The 17,283-nt window shown below is 38.5% G+C and overlaps 1 protein-coding gene across 2 annotated transcripts in view; it reads left to right on the plus strand.

Annotated features, from left to right (window-relative positions):
* The window catches only part of LOC150087197 (rab GTPase-activating protein 1-like), a 435,279-nt gene that overhangs the window by 261,278 nt on the left and 156,718 nt on the right, over positions 1-17,283 (plus strand). For both annotated transcript variants that reach the window (XM_090373009.1, XM_090373010.1), the window contains exon 16: positions 2,604-2,729. In XM_090373009.1, coding sequence (XP_090229135.1) covers positions 2,604-2,729 — 126 coding nt within the window. The remainder of the gene's footprint in view (positions 1-2,603; positions 2,730-17,283) is intronic.

Genomic DNA, 17,283 nt, shown 5'->3' on the forward strand with positions numbered 1-17,283 from the left:
GAAAGAATGTTCATGCTTATCTAATATGGTATTTAGAAACTAGATAGTATGAATCAGAGCTGTACTACTCAATATGTTCTACGTTGATAATAATATAAGTAAAATAATAAGAGGAGTTTACCTCAATATAGTGCGTAAAACACTTCCTTATGATACCCTCCAGAAATTAAAACGGAAAAAACAAAAAAAATCGACAACTTACCGGTACATTAGAGTAAAATATAAATAATTAAATAATCAATTTAACACAATTCAAATCAATTTAAAACAATTAAAAATCAAATTAACGCAATTAAAAGAATCTAACGAAAATATTCAAAACGATTTTCCTTCCGTTAATTTGATTTTTAATTGTTTTAAATTGATTTGAATTGTGTTAAATTGATTATTTAATTATTTATATCTTACTCTAATGTACCGGTAAGTTGTCGATTTTTTTCGTTTTTTCCGTTTTAATTTCTGGAGGGTATCATAAGGAAGTGTTTTACGCACTATATTGAGGTAAACTCCTCTTATTATTTTACTTATGGTATTTAGAAACAAATGACCTCCTCTCCAGCGTTCAGTGTGGCTTCTGAAGGAACATGTCCACTTTAGACCATTTGATTAGGCTGGAAACGTCTGTCCAAAATGCTTTCCTAAAATGAGCACACCTGGTATCCATCTTTTTGGCGACCCTGGCAGAGACAAGCCAGAGAATAATGGGCAGCCTGGCTACCTCCTAGTGGTGTGTGTGTGTGTGTGTGTGTGTGTGCTCAACGTGGAGTCCGACCAGGGGCCCTGCGGCCAAAATGCCAGGAGACACAACAACAGAACCTAATGCAACATGTCATATACAACACACAACACTTTTCCGGCATTTACAGTAGTACTGTATTTTTTTACAGCGTACAATATGGCGCAGATGTGGGAAACCACAGGTGGCGCTTGACCCTAATACTATGTCCATCTTTTTTGATATGGAAAAATATGACACGACTTGGAGATTTGGTATTTTAAAAGACCTTTATAATCTCTGACTAAGAGGTCACTTCCCCTGTTGATCTTCCCAAATTTTTGTAGGATCCACCCTCTCTCAGCCCTTTTGTGAAGAGGAAACAGTATGTCAAAGATCAGTTTTGAGTGTTACACTTTTTGCTGTTAAAGTGAATTCCATTACCGAACAATTTTCTCAAACTGTAAATAGTGCCCCTGTGCATTAATGATTTTAGCATATTTTTTCAGTCATGCAACTATTTGAAAAGCAAATGCATTAAGCCTCTGATCTTCAATGGCTTCTTGCTGCAGAAGCCATTGAAGCTGGACAAAATTCTATTCCAGTAGAAAAATGAAATTCTTTTTAGGACTCATATTTGACAAAAAATTTGACCTTTTTTCAGCGCATCTATCAGCTGTGCAGAAAGTGCTTGAGAAGATTGAACATCCTCCTAGTTCTCTCCTTTGTGGAGTGCAGATTGGTACATCTTATTCTGCCTATTATCATGCACTTGTGCAATCAAAACCTCATTATTGATCCCAGCTGTACGCATCTGCTTGAAACAGTGTACTTCAATGGCGTGATCCCATCCCTGCCAAACTGTCCAGGCTCTATGTGGAAGCAAATAATCCATCTTTATTCCTTTGATGGAGGCAGTACTCTCTGCAGTATGCTTTTAAACTGAAATCACTGCCAGATCATATTTGAACATCTGTTTTTTGAGCCATGCTGGGAAAATATAATTCATATCCAAGAGCTGGTCAGAGATTTACATAGGGATGGGATCAAGCCATTGAAGTATACTGTTTCAAGCAGTTTTGATTAGGCTGGAAATGTCTATCCAAGATGCTTTCCTAAGATGAGCACACCTGGTATCCATCTTTTGGGAGACCCTGGGATCCATAATTTAATTTTGATTGCACAAGTTGTCCCACCACAAAAGCAACCCCCCCCCACACACACACACTCTGTTATGCTCATGTTCCAGTTTATGAAGTCTTTAAGATCTGGGTGAAGGCTAATGCTCCACCTTCAGTTGACCCACAGCTGTATTCAGCACATCAGGCCGAGCAGTCTGACTCCTTGCCAGTGTATGCCAATAGTTTGAAGTTGGGATTCAGGGGATCTCCTACTGTCTTACCAGATATTACAATCTCTGAGCAATTACAATTACAATATCTGTCTTACCAGATATTACAATCTCTGAGTGCTGCATTTTTACTGCAGAGAGCTAGCTTTGAGCCACTTACCAGCTTTTCCCTTCCAAAATGTATTCTATATACCATCTCTGTAAGTTCATTGCAGGCCTTATCATCAATGTGGTTTAATTCTCATCCAGTAGTGTCCAGAGGCTATGTCATCATTTGGATTCCATATTTGCTTCTGCTATATTCCCACCTCATTGAGATCAGGGGAAATGATTTGGTTAATATCATAGCCAAATCAGCAATGACCCTGAATAGTTCTTGCCTGTTAGCCCTCTATACAGGATCCTGGAAAGTGATATGAAAGTGATTTTTTTTTTAACCCTTCATTTGAGTAATATATACTAATGGTTCTTAGTTCTGAAGTTGTTCATTAATTTATTTTCTTTTTTTTTCTTTTTCTTTTTTTTTTAATTAATCAGATGCCAGAAGAACAAGTATTTGCAGTATTAGTAAAGATAATGCATGATTATGGGTTACGAGAACTGTTTAGAAATGGATTCGAAGAACTGCATTTAAAATTTTATCAGCTGCAGAAGTTGATTGAGGTAAATTTGGTTGCATGATTATATAAATAATAAATTCCTAAAATAAAGCTATAGTTGTTAGAGAAGGATATTTACATTGATCTTTGATTTGTGTTGCCGACGTATGGGGAGACAAAGATATTGCAAAATCTTATTTCACATTTTAGTGCATATGAACTTAAGCTATCGGACGTTTTTCATTGAAACATATATTGCCTTATCATTAATATTTGGACAACCTTCTGTTTATATTTGGTCACATTCTACCCAAGCACCATATGTCAAACACACTTACAAATATGATAATAGGCCTTCAAGGGAACTGTACGATTATGAGTGCAAAATGCCACAATTGACCAAGTTAACAGACTTTCAGCATAAAATGACGATAATGTACCATGAGCAGTCGACCTGTACATTTTATTTTGACAGCACTGATAATCCATAGGTCAATGATTGATGATGTGATCTTCAGTGGAAGCAGACTTGTACTGAAACTGTCACGAAATGAACTACCTACCTACCTGTATTGTCGCAACAATGAAGTTTAGTGGAGGCAGCATGATGATTTGGAGCTGTTTTTCATAATTTGGCTTCGGACCATTAGTTGTTTTGGACAGAACCACGAATGCTGAGGTCTGTCTGGACATTCTGGAGTCTTATAATGGGGGATTTTAATTTCCCAGATATTGACTGGAATTTGTGGGTTGGTCACTCGCACACTAGCAAGGCTTTTGTGGATTTATTGGATGATTGTTTTCTACATCAGCATGTTCGTGAGGCAACAAGAGGGAGCAATACTCTTGATCTGATTATCAGTAGTGATTCTTCATGCATTAAGAACCTGCAGATAAATGAACCACTAGGTGGCAGTGATCACAGTGTGTTGAAGTGGGATTTACTCAAGGAGGTAACTACCATCAGAGGTAAAGGGAAGGGTTTTTGTTTTCGTAAAGGCGACTATGATGGTCTGAGACAGTATTTAAATTCTATACGGTGGGACCAACTGATGATGTTACCAACAGCAAACTCAAAATGAGAAGCATTCAAGGAACTAATCTTGGTGGCTACCAGGCTTTACATACCAACTAAGAAATATTGTTCAAGGTTTAGGCCTAAATGGTTGTCAGATGGACTAATGAGACATGTGGCAGAGAAGAAAAATGCATGGGATACATACAAATTAATGGGTGACATGGAAGCCTATGATAGATATAAGTTGGTCTGTAACCAAGTCACAAAGGAGATTAGGCAGGCAAAGGCAGACTACGAAAAATCCTTGGCAAAGGATGCAAAGAAAAACAGAAAGGAGTTCTTTACATACTTGAACTCGAGAAGGAAAGGGATGAATCAGATTGGTCCACTGGATATTGATGGTTCAACAGTTGAGGATCCTGCTCAGGTGGCTAACAATCTAAACGAGTATTTTGCATCTACATTCACGCATGAGGAGTTATTCAGGAAGGAGAATGATGTAGGTAAAGTAAACATTGGCAGTGAGCTGGATGATTTTGTAATAACTGAGAGGAAAGTGGAGGAGAGATTGTTGAGGATAAACATAAAAAAGGCACCTGGGGTGGATGGGATCTATCCAGTTATATTAAAGGAGGCAGCAAAGGAAGTATGCAAACCCCTAGCCATAATTATGAGAGCTTCTTTGGACTCAGGGGAGAGGTACCCATAGACTGGAGATGTGCAAATGTAACCCCAATTCACAAAGGAGGATCAAAGGCTGACACAAGTAATTATAGACCTGTTAGTTTAACTTCTGTTCCAGGTAAATTAATGGAGGCACTGGTTAAAGAAGCACTGCAGGATCATCTAGACAAGAATTCGGTTATAGCTCAGACGCAGCATGGTTTTGTTAAGGGCAGGTCTTGCCTGACCAATTTGATTGGATACTATGATGTAGTCACAAAAGAACTGGATGCAGGGAATAACTTTGATATTATATATTTGGATCTTAGAAAGGCTTTTGATACTGTTGCACATGGAAGACTGCTGCACAAATTGGAGCAGTGTGGCATTGGAGGCAAATTGCTGCTATGGATAAGGGGATGGTTGAGTGGCAGAAGACAGAGAGTGGTAATCAATGGACACTGCTCAACGTGGACTAATGTTATTAGTGGAGTTCCTCAAGGTTCAGTGTTGGGTCCATTGTTGTTTTCGGTGTTTATGAATGATATTGATGATGGGATATCAAGTTTAATGTCTAAGTTTGCAGATGATACAAAGGTTGGCAGGGTCGTTAAGGACACTACTGACGCTATGCTGCTGCAACAGGATCTTGAAAGGTTGAACAGATGGGCTGAGAGGTGGCAAATGAAGTTTAACATTGACAAATGTAAAGTACTACATATGGGTAACAGTAACCCATAGCAATGTATCAACTCTGCGGTACTACACTGACAGTGGTGGAGAATGAAAAGGACCTGGGGGTAATTGTGCAGGCAGATATGAAGTTCTCTGAGCAGTGCAGACGAGCTGCAAGAGTAGCTCATGGTGTCTTGTCAATGATATACAGGAATTTTTCTAGCAGGGATAAGGAGGTGATTATTCCCTTGTATAAGGCAATGGTTAGGCCACATCTTGAGTACTGTATACAGGTCTGGAGGCCTCATTTCAAGAAGGATGTAGAGCTGCTGGAACAGGTACAGAGAAGGGCAACAAGATTAGTAAATGGAACAAAGGGTTGCTCTTACGAAGAAAGGCTTAGGTTTTGCAAATTACAGAGTCTGGAGATTAGGCACCGGCGAGGTGATCTGATAGAGAGATGTATAAGGCTTTGAATGGTTTGAGCATGCTCAATGCCAATGGGATTCTTCATCTTTCTCAGAATAATCACCTCAGAGGGCATAAATTCAAATTGAGGAAGGACGGATGTCGGATAGATGTGCGGAAATTTGCCTTTGGCCAGCGGGTGGTTGGTTGGTGGAACCGACTTCCATCACTTGTTGTTGAAGTTGATAGCCTAAACAAATTTAAAGCTCAACTGGACAGGTATTTCGAACGAACGGAGGGGTGAAATGGGAGAGGGTTTTTTTTTTTTTTTTTTTGGCTGATGCTGAATAAGCTTGCTTTCTTGCATCATATGCCTCTACTAATGCTAATGCTAATAATGCATTAACTACATTGTGACAGCACATTGGGAAAGCCCATGCCTGTATCAGCAGAATAGTGCTCCATGTCACACGGCTTGCATTTTGATATACTGGTGTGCAGACATGAGCATTGAAAAATTGGACAGCCCCGACCTCAATCTATAGAGGACCTACTAGAATGAATTGGATCATTGGGTGCATGTGAGGACTGCCCAAAAATTAGCATTAGCATTAGTAGAGGCATTTGATGCAAGAAAGCAAGCTTATGCAGCATCAGCCAAAAAAAATAAATAAATAAAAAATAACCACTTCCACTTCACCCCTCTGTTCATTCGAAATACCTGTCCAGCTGAGCCTTAAACTTATTTAGGCTATCAACTTCCACAAGGGATGGAAGTCTGTTCCACCAACCAACCACCCACTGGCTAAAGGCAAATTTCCTCACGTCTATCCTACATCTGTCTTTCCTCAATTTGAATTTATGCCCGCTCAGGTGATTATTGTGAGCAAGAGGAAGAATCCCATCAGCATTGAGCATGCTCAAACCATTCAAGGCTTTATACACCTCTATCAGATCACCTCGCTGGTGCCTAGTCTCCAGACACTGTAATTTGCAAAACTTAAGCCTATCTTAATAAGAGCAACCCTTTGTTCCATTCACTAATCTTGTTGCCCTTCTCTGTACTCGTTCCAGCATCTCTACATCCTTCTTGAAATGAGGCCTCCAGACCTGTATACAGTACTCTAGGTGTGGCCTGACCATTGCCTTATACAAGGGAATAATCACCTCCTTATCCCTGCTAGAAAAATTCCTATATATCATCGACAATACACCATGAGCTACTCTTGCCGCCCGTCTGCACTGCTCAGAAAACTTCATATCTGCCTGCACAACCACCCCCAGGTCCCTTTCATTCTCTACCACTGTCGGTGTAGTACCACAGAGTTGATACGTTGCGCTGGGGTTGCTGTTTCCCATATGTAGTACTTTACATTTGTCAATGTTAAACTTCATTTGCCACCTCACAGTCCATCTGCTCAACCTTTCCAGATCCTGTTGCAATAGCATAGTGTCAGTAGTGTCCTTGACAACCCTGCCAACCTTCCTATCGTCTGCAAACTTGGACATTAAGCTTGATATACCATCATCAATATCATTTATAAATACAGAAAACAATAATGGACCCAATGCTGAACCCTGAGGGACTCCACTAATAATATTAGTCCACGATGAGCAGTGTCCATTGATTACCACTCTGTGTCTTCTCCCCTTCAACCACCCCTTTATCCATAGCAGCAATTTGCCTCCAATGCCACACTGCTCCAATTTGTGCAGCAGTCTTCCATGTGCAACAGTATCAAAAGCCTTTCTAAGATCCAAGTATATAATATCAAAGTTATTCCCTGCATCCAGTTCTTTTGTGACTGCATCATAGTATCCAATCAAATTGGTCAGGCAAGACTTCCCCTTAACAAAATCATGCTGTGTCTGAGCTATAACTGAAGTCTTGTCTAGATGATGCTACAGTGCTTCTTTAACCAGTGCCTCCATTAATTTTCCAGGAACAGAAGTTAAACTAACAGGTCTATAATTACTTGTGTCGCCCTTTGATCCTCCTTTGTGAATTGGGGTCACATTTGCACATCTCCAGTCCATGGGTACTTCCCCTGAGTGCAAGGAAGCTCTCATAATTATGGCTAAGGGTTTGCTTACTTCCTTTGCTGCCCCCTTTAATATAACTGGATAGATCCCATCTACCCCAGGTGCCTTTCTTGTGTTTATCTTCAACAATTTCTCCTCCACTTTACTCTCAGTTATTACAAGATTCTCTAGTTTACTGCCAGAGTTGAATACACCTCTGGCATTCCCCTCGCTGAATATCTCCTTATGTGTGAATGTCGATGCAAAATATTCATTTAGTTTGTTAGCTACCTGAGCAGGATCATCAACAGTTGACCCATCGATATCAAGTGGACCAATCTGATTCATCCCCTTCCTTCTAGAGTTTACATAAGTAAAGAACTCTTTGCTGTTTTTCTTTGCATCCCTTGCCAAAGATTTCTCGTAATCTGCCTTCGCCTGCCTAACCTCCTTTGTAACTTGGTTACAGATCAACTTATATCTATCATAGGCTTCTGTGTCACGTGTTAATTTATATGTATCCCATGCATTTTTCTTCTCTGCCATATGTCTCATTAGTTCATCTGACATCCACTTAGGCCTAAACCTTGAACAATATTTCTCAGTTCGTATGTAAAGCCTAGTAGCTTCCAAGATAAGTTCTTTGAATGCTTTCTATTTTGAATTTTCTGTTGGTAACATCATCAGTTGGTCCCCCTGTATAGAATTTAAATACTGTCTCAGTCCATCGTAGTTGCCTTTATGAAAGCAATAACCCTTCCCTTTACCCCTAATGGTAGTTACCTCTTTGAGTAAATCCCACTTCAGCACACTGTGATCACTGCCACCTAGTGGTTCATTTACCTGCAGATTCTTAATGCATGAAGAATCACTACTGATAATCAAATCAAGAGTATTACTCCCTCTAGTTGCCTCCCGAACATGCTGATGTAGAAAACAATCATCCAATAAATCCACAAAAGCCTTGCTAGTGTGTGAGTGACCATCCCCCAAATTCCAGTCAATATCTGGGAAATTAAAATCCCCCATTATAAGACTCTCTGATTTACTGGCCCACTCTATTTCCCTGTACAATTTCTTATTATACTCATCAGAGTCATTAGGCCTATAGCACACTCCTACTCTCAATTTTGATCTCCCAATGCTTATGTCACAAATGAGAGCTGAACTAGTTGCAGCTTGGAAGGCCAAATGGGGGAAAATATTGGAGAACATTTACAAAAAGACTGGTGGGGTGGTATTCCATAGAAACTAGAGGTTGTAAAATGGCATAAGGTTTCAACACTGTTAGTTTTCCTGTAAATAAAAGTTTTATTTTGTAGATATGCAGGCATTTGGATATTAATGGTAGTGCCGTGTACATGTGATCACTCCAATTTGGATTTTCATTTGATTGATTTTCATTTTTAACCTTTATCCTTTTCTAATAAACAAAATCTGTGAAACAAGCAAGTAGCTATAGAGAATTGCCAGATAAATTAAATTTAATCAGCAGTGAAAAGAGCAGTAATATCTGAAATTTTGAAGGATGTTTCATATTTAAAATATGGCTACCACTTTGGTGTGAGTTGGTAAACACTGAAAAATATAAGCAAATGTTAGAATTCATAAATATTTTAAAAAATTAGAAATTTAAGACTCATTAATTAAATTAGGGCTCATGTTTCATATGAGCAAAAATTACATTTATACCATTCATACCCCAAGTAATGCTAGCTCTGACACTCTTAAATATGATAAAATTACAAACAAAAAAATAAAAGCTGCAGCTGTTGACAAAGCTACTATACCATGTGCAGCCAGGCTCCGAAAAATATTATCTTAGATAATGCAACAGATGTCACTGGTGAACTGAATAAATATTTTGTTTTGATCTTCACATTAGAAAGGCTTTTTCAGAGTTGGGGAGGAGAGGGAGAGAGAATATTGTACTAATATACTTGAACACTGTTGAATATATGCTGTTGATATTATAGAAGGGAGTGAGCTTGAAAGTGGGCAAGGCTCTTAGGTACCAATGGTATCTACCTGATCATGTTAAAAGAGGAAAGTGCAAGCCTTTAAGGTTAATCTTGATGCCATCATTCGACTTGGATAATCCACTGATTGGAGAGGATATGCCTTAATTTTGCCAATACATAAAAAAGAGGTGGCGGCTATGGATCAGATGAGTAACTACAGACCTGTCAGTTTAACCTTAGTGGAAGGGATGATTATAGTCTATGGTCAAAGATGCATTATGAGATCATCTTGAGAAGTGTATCCTAAATGGATCATGTTGCACTTTTAGAAAAGGAAAAGCTTGTTAAACTGATAAACTACTATGACATTGTCATACGGAAATTGGATGCAAGAAAAATTATGTATTAAGACATTAGCAAATCATTTGACATGGTTCTACTGAAAGATTCTTGTACAACCCAAAGTTTATTGGAATTATGGTTAAAGTCCCAACATTTTAGAAATAACACCTGTACCCTCATGGCCACCACTAACTTGCAGTGTAAGCAGGTGGCCAGGAAGGTAAATGGTGTTCTGTAAACAATATTCCATACCTTTGCATTTAAAGAAAAGGAAGTTATAATTTCCTTATACAAGTCAGTGGTGAGACCACATTCAGAATATAATGTGCAGTTATGGAGCCTGCATCTAAAGAAAGATCGAGCTTTTTGAGAGGATTCAAAGATACTCAAGTGTCCACAAAAAAGAATATATATATATAGTAATATGTTGAAAGTGTATAGGAGAAGGCTGTTACAATCGAATCTATAGATTTGATTGTAACAGTCTTTATCTCCACATGAGAAATTGTGGAGATAAAGAGAAAAAAGGATTGAATATGAAAGTGAGGTGAGATAAAAGTAACGTAAAATGAGGTAAAATAAAAGTAACATAAAATGAGGTAAAATGAAAGTGATAACATATTGGAAAAATGGATAACATACTGTCATACAACTCATAATTTGAATGTCTTCATCAGAGGTCATCCATCGAAATTATGTGCATAACTGCAATATGCAGGCCTCTGTTTGCGACATGGTCTGTATGCTTGGATACAGGTGGTATGAAATAATTATGAAAATAAAGCAGGCCAAAAATATATTACTATATGCAGAGCATAACTGAACATGGGTGATCTTACAGAGGCGAGAAAAGAACAGAAAAATTGAAGTAAGGATGAAAAAATAAGGTAAGGTTAAATAGAAAGTAGGAATGAGCCAGTAAGGAACTTATCATTACCGTCTAGGGTACAAAATGGTTACATGGCATCTGTGTATATATTTATATGTATGGTGCACTAGCGATTCCAAGTGTTAGAATTCAGAGGTAGTAGATGAAAAATTACTGAGAATGTAGTTGAAAATTATATATTATACTGGAGGGATGCATAAGTATATATAGAATTACTGAAAGGACATATGGATATGATGTGTGTGATGATGAACGCAATTAAATACATGAAGAACATACTGCCCAGGATGGTTAAGAATAATAATAAATTACAAAGTAGTAATGCACAGTGGCTATAACTTTCTTAAGGCAAAAAATTGGGTAGAGAGGGAGGTAGCATCTGGACGTTGTGTTCGTAAAACTAATGGCTCATGAGAAATAAGATGTAGGGACAAAGGAAAGCAGAAAAGATAAATGAAGTAGAGATAATTAGATGGGCTTGGATAGTTCTGGGTTGCAAATCCCATTTCTGTAGTTAGGAGCCTGAACATAGGTCTGGGAGTGTGTATCATATATTTAAGGTTACTCATGTGGGTAAGAAAAGAAAATACAAATGAAGATATAATTATTAAAATATATATATATATATATATATATATATATGCAGAGTTAATACACTCTATTGGCCAGTTGGTGGGTACAAGTTTTCTAAGTTGTATTATACACGGTGTCTCAAAAATATTGGTACAAACGATTAGGGGAGGTAGGTAACATCTAAAGGAATGTGAATCGCATAGGAACCCATAACCGGAAACGTCACCGTAAGTCGGTACACAGCGCTGTTCCTCAGTTCGCGATAAGAAAAATTTGTGGTTTATTCATTCAAGCAGTAGTCGCCGCACGAAGAGCATGCATCGATATACGAGCTGGGAGCTGACAGACATGCACCTAGTGTATGGATTAGCAGAGGGCAATGAACGAGCCGCTCAACGAATTTATGGAGAACGCTTCCCAGACAGACATGTAGCGGACCACCGTTTGTTTGCGCGTGTGCATCAAAATTTGTGCGATTATGGGTCATTTAGAGGTAACAGGAGTAGTGCGGGCAGACAACGTTCGACGCAAACTCCCGCCATGGAAGAAAGTGTGTTGAATGCCGTCCAGAATAATCCTACTACAAGCACACATGCCATTGCCTCTGCCTTAGGGTGTCTCGTTGCAGTGTACAGCATGTCTAGCACGACAATGCCTTACACCCCTTTCATCTCCAAAGGGTTCAGTTACTGCTCCCCCAAGATCATCCTGCGCGTGTGGCTTTTGCGCAGTGGTTTCTCCATGTTTCTCTATGTTTTGTTCACGGATGAGACTAATTTCATTCGGGAAGGCTTATTCAATCAGCACAATGCTCGTGTGTGGGCTTACGACAACCTACACGGTGTGCACCCCCATACGGCATAACGTTGCTTCGCAATAAATGTGTGGGCAGGTATGGTCGGTGTCTGCTTAGTTGGCCCATACCTGTTACCATCGGAGCAATATGGCCTTAGTTGCTAATGCTCCTCAAAACCGAATAACAACCTGTTACCATCAGGCACCTCCGTAGCCCGGTGGGAAGGAGCAGCAGTGCGTAGCACACGCTTCTTGATTAGACCGGGGTTCGAGCCCATCACCACCAAATACGGAGGATGCGGAAAGGTCAGGGAATGACCACCGCATATCCCCGAGCAATATGGCCTTAGTTGCTAATGATCCTAAAAACCAAATAACAAACAAACAACAACCTGTTACCATCCCGCATGAACTCCGCTAAATATCGGATCTTTCTTGAACAAGTTCTACCAGGGTTACTTGACGATGTTCCAGCAAATGTGAGATGCAACATTTGGTTTCAACGTGACAGGGCGCCTGCCCATTATGGAAAGTGTGTTTGTGACCATTTGAACAGGCGTTTTGGGCATCATTGGATTGGCCATGGTGGACCCATTGCCTGGCCCTCACACTCACCTGATTTATCGAGCCTTGATTTCTTTCTGTGGGGGGGCCCTCAAATCTATCGTGTATGAATCGCCTGTGGAGACAGAAATGGATCTCTTGGCGAGAATCATCTGCGCTGCTGCTACTGTCAAAGAAACTCCAGGTGTGTTCGACTGTGTCCGCCAATCTATGCTGCATCAGTGTCACGCATGCATCACGTCTCATGGTGGAACCTTCAAGCATCTGTTGTAACATCATGAAACGCATCCATCTCGTACTCCACTGTTAATATTATGTCAAATAAATGTTTGCCACTAATTACTGTCTTGTGTCATTTCTGTTTCTTGTGCCTCTGCTACTACTGTACCATGACTTTTCCGGTTATGGGTTCCTATGCGATTCACATTCCTTTAGATGTTACCTACCTCCTCTAAACGTTTGTACCAATATTTTTGAGACACCCTGTATATACACTATGTACAGAACTAGTAGCTAAGGGGAGGAAAAAATATAAGTTTAAATATTGCTTAAATATAAATATTATTTAGATTTATGTGGTTGGGGATTAGATTTTTATATTCTATTATATTGCTAAAGTGGTAGTGGAGATAAGATAGAGGCAATTTGTTGTTAATCTAGTTTGGAAAGAGAAAAGAATACCAAATGATTGGACAAGGGGAATGATTATACCAATTTTTAAGAAAGGGTCCAGAATAGAATGCAACAACTATAGGGGAATGATTCTGTTATGCCACTGCACTAAAATCTTTGAGAAAATTCTTGAGACAAGACTGAGGAATAAAATAGAAGAGAGAATGAGAGAAGAACAGTATGGATTTAGAAAAGGAAGGTCAACAATTTACTTGATATTTCCCTTAAGAGAATTGCTAGAAAGACACTGGAAGTTTGCCAAGAGCCTTTTTCTGGTATTCTTAGACCTTGAAAAAGCATATGATAGTGTGCAAAGAGAAAGTGTGCAAAAGTTTGGAGAAAATGGTAATAGATAGGGAAGAGGTAGTGATGATTAAAAATATGTATTTAAAGTGTTAAAGTTGTATGAAGACAAAATTTGAGAATTCATATCGGCTTCCATTGTCAATTGGGCTTCAACAGGGTAGTGTATTGTCACCACTACTTTTTATAATTGTCGTGGACAATATCCTTGCCACGGTTGATGATAAAAAATGTGGAACAGCAATGTTTGCAGACGATGTTGTCATCTGCAAACTAACACTTTGAGAAAGAGTTGTTAGTGAGTATGGTTTAAAGCTAATTGGCCGAAAAAGCGAAGAGATGGTGATGGATAGAGGGGGAGAGGTGAGTGTAAAAAAGTGTGAAAGTGGTGGAAAATTTTAAGTTCCTACGGAGTTTATTAACAAAGAATGGCAGCCTAGATATGGAAATAACTAGAAGATTAGCAGATAGTCAGAGTTTCTTCTGTAATGTTAATAGCCTGTTATGGGCTAGGGAAGTTCCAGTGAAGTGTAAAAAGCTGATAAAAAGGGCATATTTGGTTCCAATATTGACCTATGTTGGTGAGACATGGAGGATGAATAAAAAGTATTCTAGCAGAATCCAAGCAATGGAAATGAAGGTGCTAAGGACTATGCTAGCTAAAACTAGAAGAGATGAAATAATGATATAAGACTGAATTTTGGGATAGAAAGTCTAAGGGAGATCATGTTTGTGATGGTTTGGACACATTAAGAGAACGAACTTGGACAGATTACCAAGAATGTTTGAGATGAATATAAAGAAGAGGCCAAGAGGAAGGCCCAGGAAGGGCCTTCCTCTTGGCCTCTTCTTTATTGAGTGGGCAAAAATGATAGGAGACAAGATCTGGTAAGAAAATGATGGAAAGCTTTAACTCACCTTACCCAACCTTTGGTTGGAACAGTGATGAAGATGAATCAGTTTTTTATAGAGCATTCTGATGTTAAATTATGTCCTTTATGCTACATATAGTAGCTGTCCTGATGCATTGTGACAGGATAATGTTGGCATGCCCTTTTTTTGATATGTTGAATTGCCAGTGTGTGAGGTTGACAACCATGAAATTTAATGAGTCCTGTTTGTTGTACAGGTTAATAGTTGCATTGCAATTGTCTATTGTAATATAGAGATCTAGATAATTGGCTCTTGTATCATTGCTCTTAGTTTTTTTCTAATAGCAATGAAACAGCGCCCAATTATCTAGATCTCTATAATTCATTATGATGAAGGTCATCTATAATTCATTATGATAAAGGTCATCTATGTACCTACACATTAACCCGGTCTAAGTCCGCCCTGTTTTTGTCTAATTTTTAACCCTAACTCAAAAGTTGCTCCCCCCGAAGAAAACTAATAATTTTCATAATTTCTACTCAATTTACAAAATTGAAACTCTCAATATACATAAACAGAAGTATATTCTTTGATTTCCTACCTTTATCGCTCAGCAAAAACTATTAATTCACTCTAAAACAGCAAAAATGTACGATCACATTTCAATTTACTAAATTTTGATGTCGGCAAAACAAGATCCAAGCTTTGAAATTAAACGCGTTACAGCATTAGTTCAAAAATTCGCGCGTCAGCTCGGCGCCTCTGGCTAAAACGAATCAACGCACGCAGAGAGATAATTGACTGGTCAAGCTTACGTCATTAGCGTTACCAAGGTGATCCAAGGAGAAAATGAAACTGTAAACAACTTTCGTGGAAAACAAACAGTTGAGCATCATTACTTGCGAACACTAATTTGCATGGCTCTCTCACAACAGTAGCTTTATTGCTTTTCGTAATTGTTGTACGAAAGAATTGCAACGAATTGGTTTTGAAAAACTAAAATATTGCATTTCCTTTCTTCAATATGTATTATCTACTAAAAAAAATCAAGGAAATTCATATACTGGAAGCTATACTGGAAACGGAAAGAAAAAAACTGATCACTACAATGCGCATTTCATAAAAAAAAAGTTCGCTTTATTGTAATTGTTTCTAGAGGACTAAATCGGAACAGCAGTTTCATGGATGTATATTTGATCTTCTTACGAAATTTCAAGAAAATATTTCTATTCATAGCTGCGTTATAAACTTCGAAAACTGATATCGGAGGAACTTCACATGCATCTCACCTGGTGTACAAACGAAAAAAAAAAAAAAAAATGCGCAGCTAGTAACAGATTGTGAGAACAATCCATTACTCGTAGTGAGGGATTGGGAAATTGTAAGTAATTGTTATTGAATACTTCAATATTTCCTTGATATGCATTTGATATCATCAAAAAATTTCCAGAGAAAAATTGAATTTTCATTATCACACAACACCTGAAAAATTCACCATAAAATGTCATGTGTTTCAATGTTTGAATTCCATTCTGAGCTGCAAATGTAATTTCACTTCTCTTGCGCTGACAGAGTAGCCGTTCACCGAATGAAGAAAAACAGGGTTCATTTTCATGAAATTTCCAATTCCCTTCTTTCACTTGAGGGAAAAAAAATTCCTTAGGGGAGGGAGTCCACCCTTTCTAGTCCGACCCTGGAGGGAGAGAGAGAGAGAGAGAGAGAGAGAGAAATAAAAAATACCCTTTTGGTGGGGAGAAGGCCAAGAGATTGTCAAAGGTCCAGAGTGCTAACTTTCATTTATTTTATTTATTATTATTTATTTTATTTTATTATATTATTATTATTATTTTTTTTTTCTTGTGTTGTTCTAGCAATCCATCCTGGATTGGGGCTTCCCTGGCCCGGGATAGTGCTTCTCCTCTTTTCTCCTTCCCTCTCTTCATCTTATACAAGTTTTTCTTTCCTCCCTGGGAAACTTTTTTTTTTGGCTGATGCTGCATAAGCTGATACACTTGCTTTCTTGCATCACATGCCACTACTACTACTACTAGTAGTTCCCCAGGGAGAAGGGCGTGCAGTTAGTAGGGGAGATCTTGCCCTCCTGCTAGGGACGAGTACCTGGAGGCAGTCGTCCAGGTGATCGCTGCTTCCAGGTAGCCAGAATGCCCAAATACAACATCACAATACAGAACACACACATAAGCTCACAAAGTTTTTCTTTCCTGTCACTTTCTCCCGTGCGGGATGAAAAATTTTTTTCTCTCTCTCTTGCCTTCCTTTTCATCTGTCTTCATCCAACATGGGATATTCCTAAGCGGGATGATTTTTTTTTTTTTTCACGACACACACTGGCCTTACCCTGACAATGCGTAAAAACTGAACAGAGCAACGAGGCCGAGATGAACTTTTGTTCTAGGAGCCGCCCATACAAAAACAAAAAATAAATGAAGAAAATAAATAATAATAATAAAAAAAAAAAAAACAGCATTGCAGCTCTAAGTCAGCTTCATCCTAGGATGCCGAAACTGCAATTGTTTTAGAGAACAATATTTTGCATTTTTACTTTCTAACATTATTTTGCATTATAGCTCTGTTACAATATTTTGCTTCGTTTCTTTATATTATTGCTGTAGGAAATGATATCTGTGTGCACGACGTTTCATCACAGATGCTGGAGTTCTAATTAGTCAGTTCATCCTAGGATGCGGAAGTACTAATTAGTCCGATTTTGATCTGGCGCGCATTTGAAAAATCCACATTGCTTTACTGCAATTGTTTTAGGAAACAATATTTTGCATTTTTACCCTAGAGAGAGAGAAAAATAAAAGTATTTTTTCTTTTTTGTGAGAAGCAGGCCAGG

Source organism: Mastigoproctus giganteus, chromosome 4 (genome assembly GCF_048544385.1).
Source record: "Mastigoproctus giganteus isolate SK-2022 chromosome 4, ASM4854438v1, whole genome shotgun sequence".
Classification (NCBI taxonomy): domain Eukaryota; kingdom Metazoa; phylum Arthropoda; class Arachnida; order Uropygi; family Thelyphonidae; genus Mastigoproctus; species Mastigoproctus giganteus.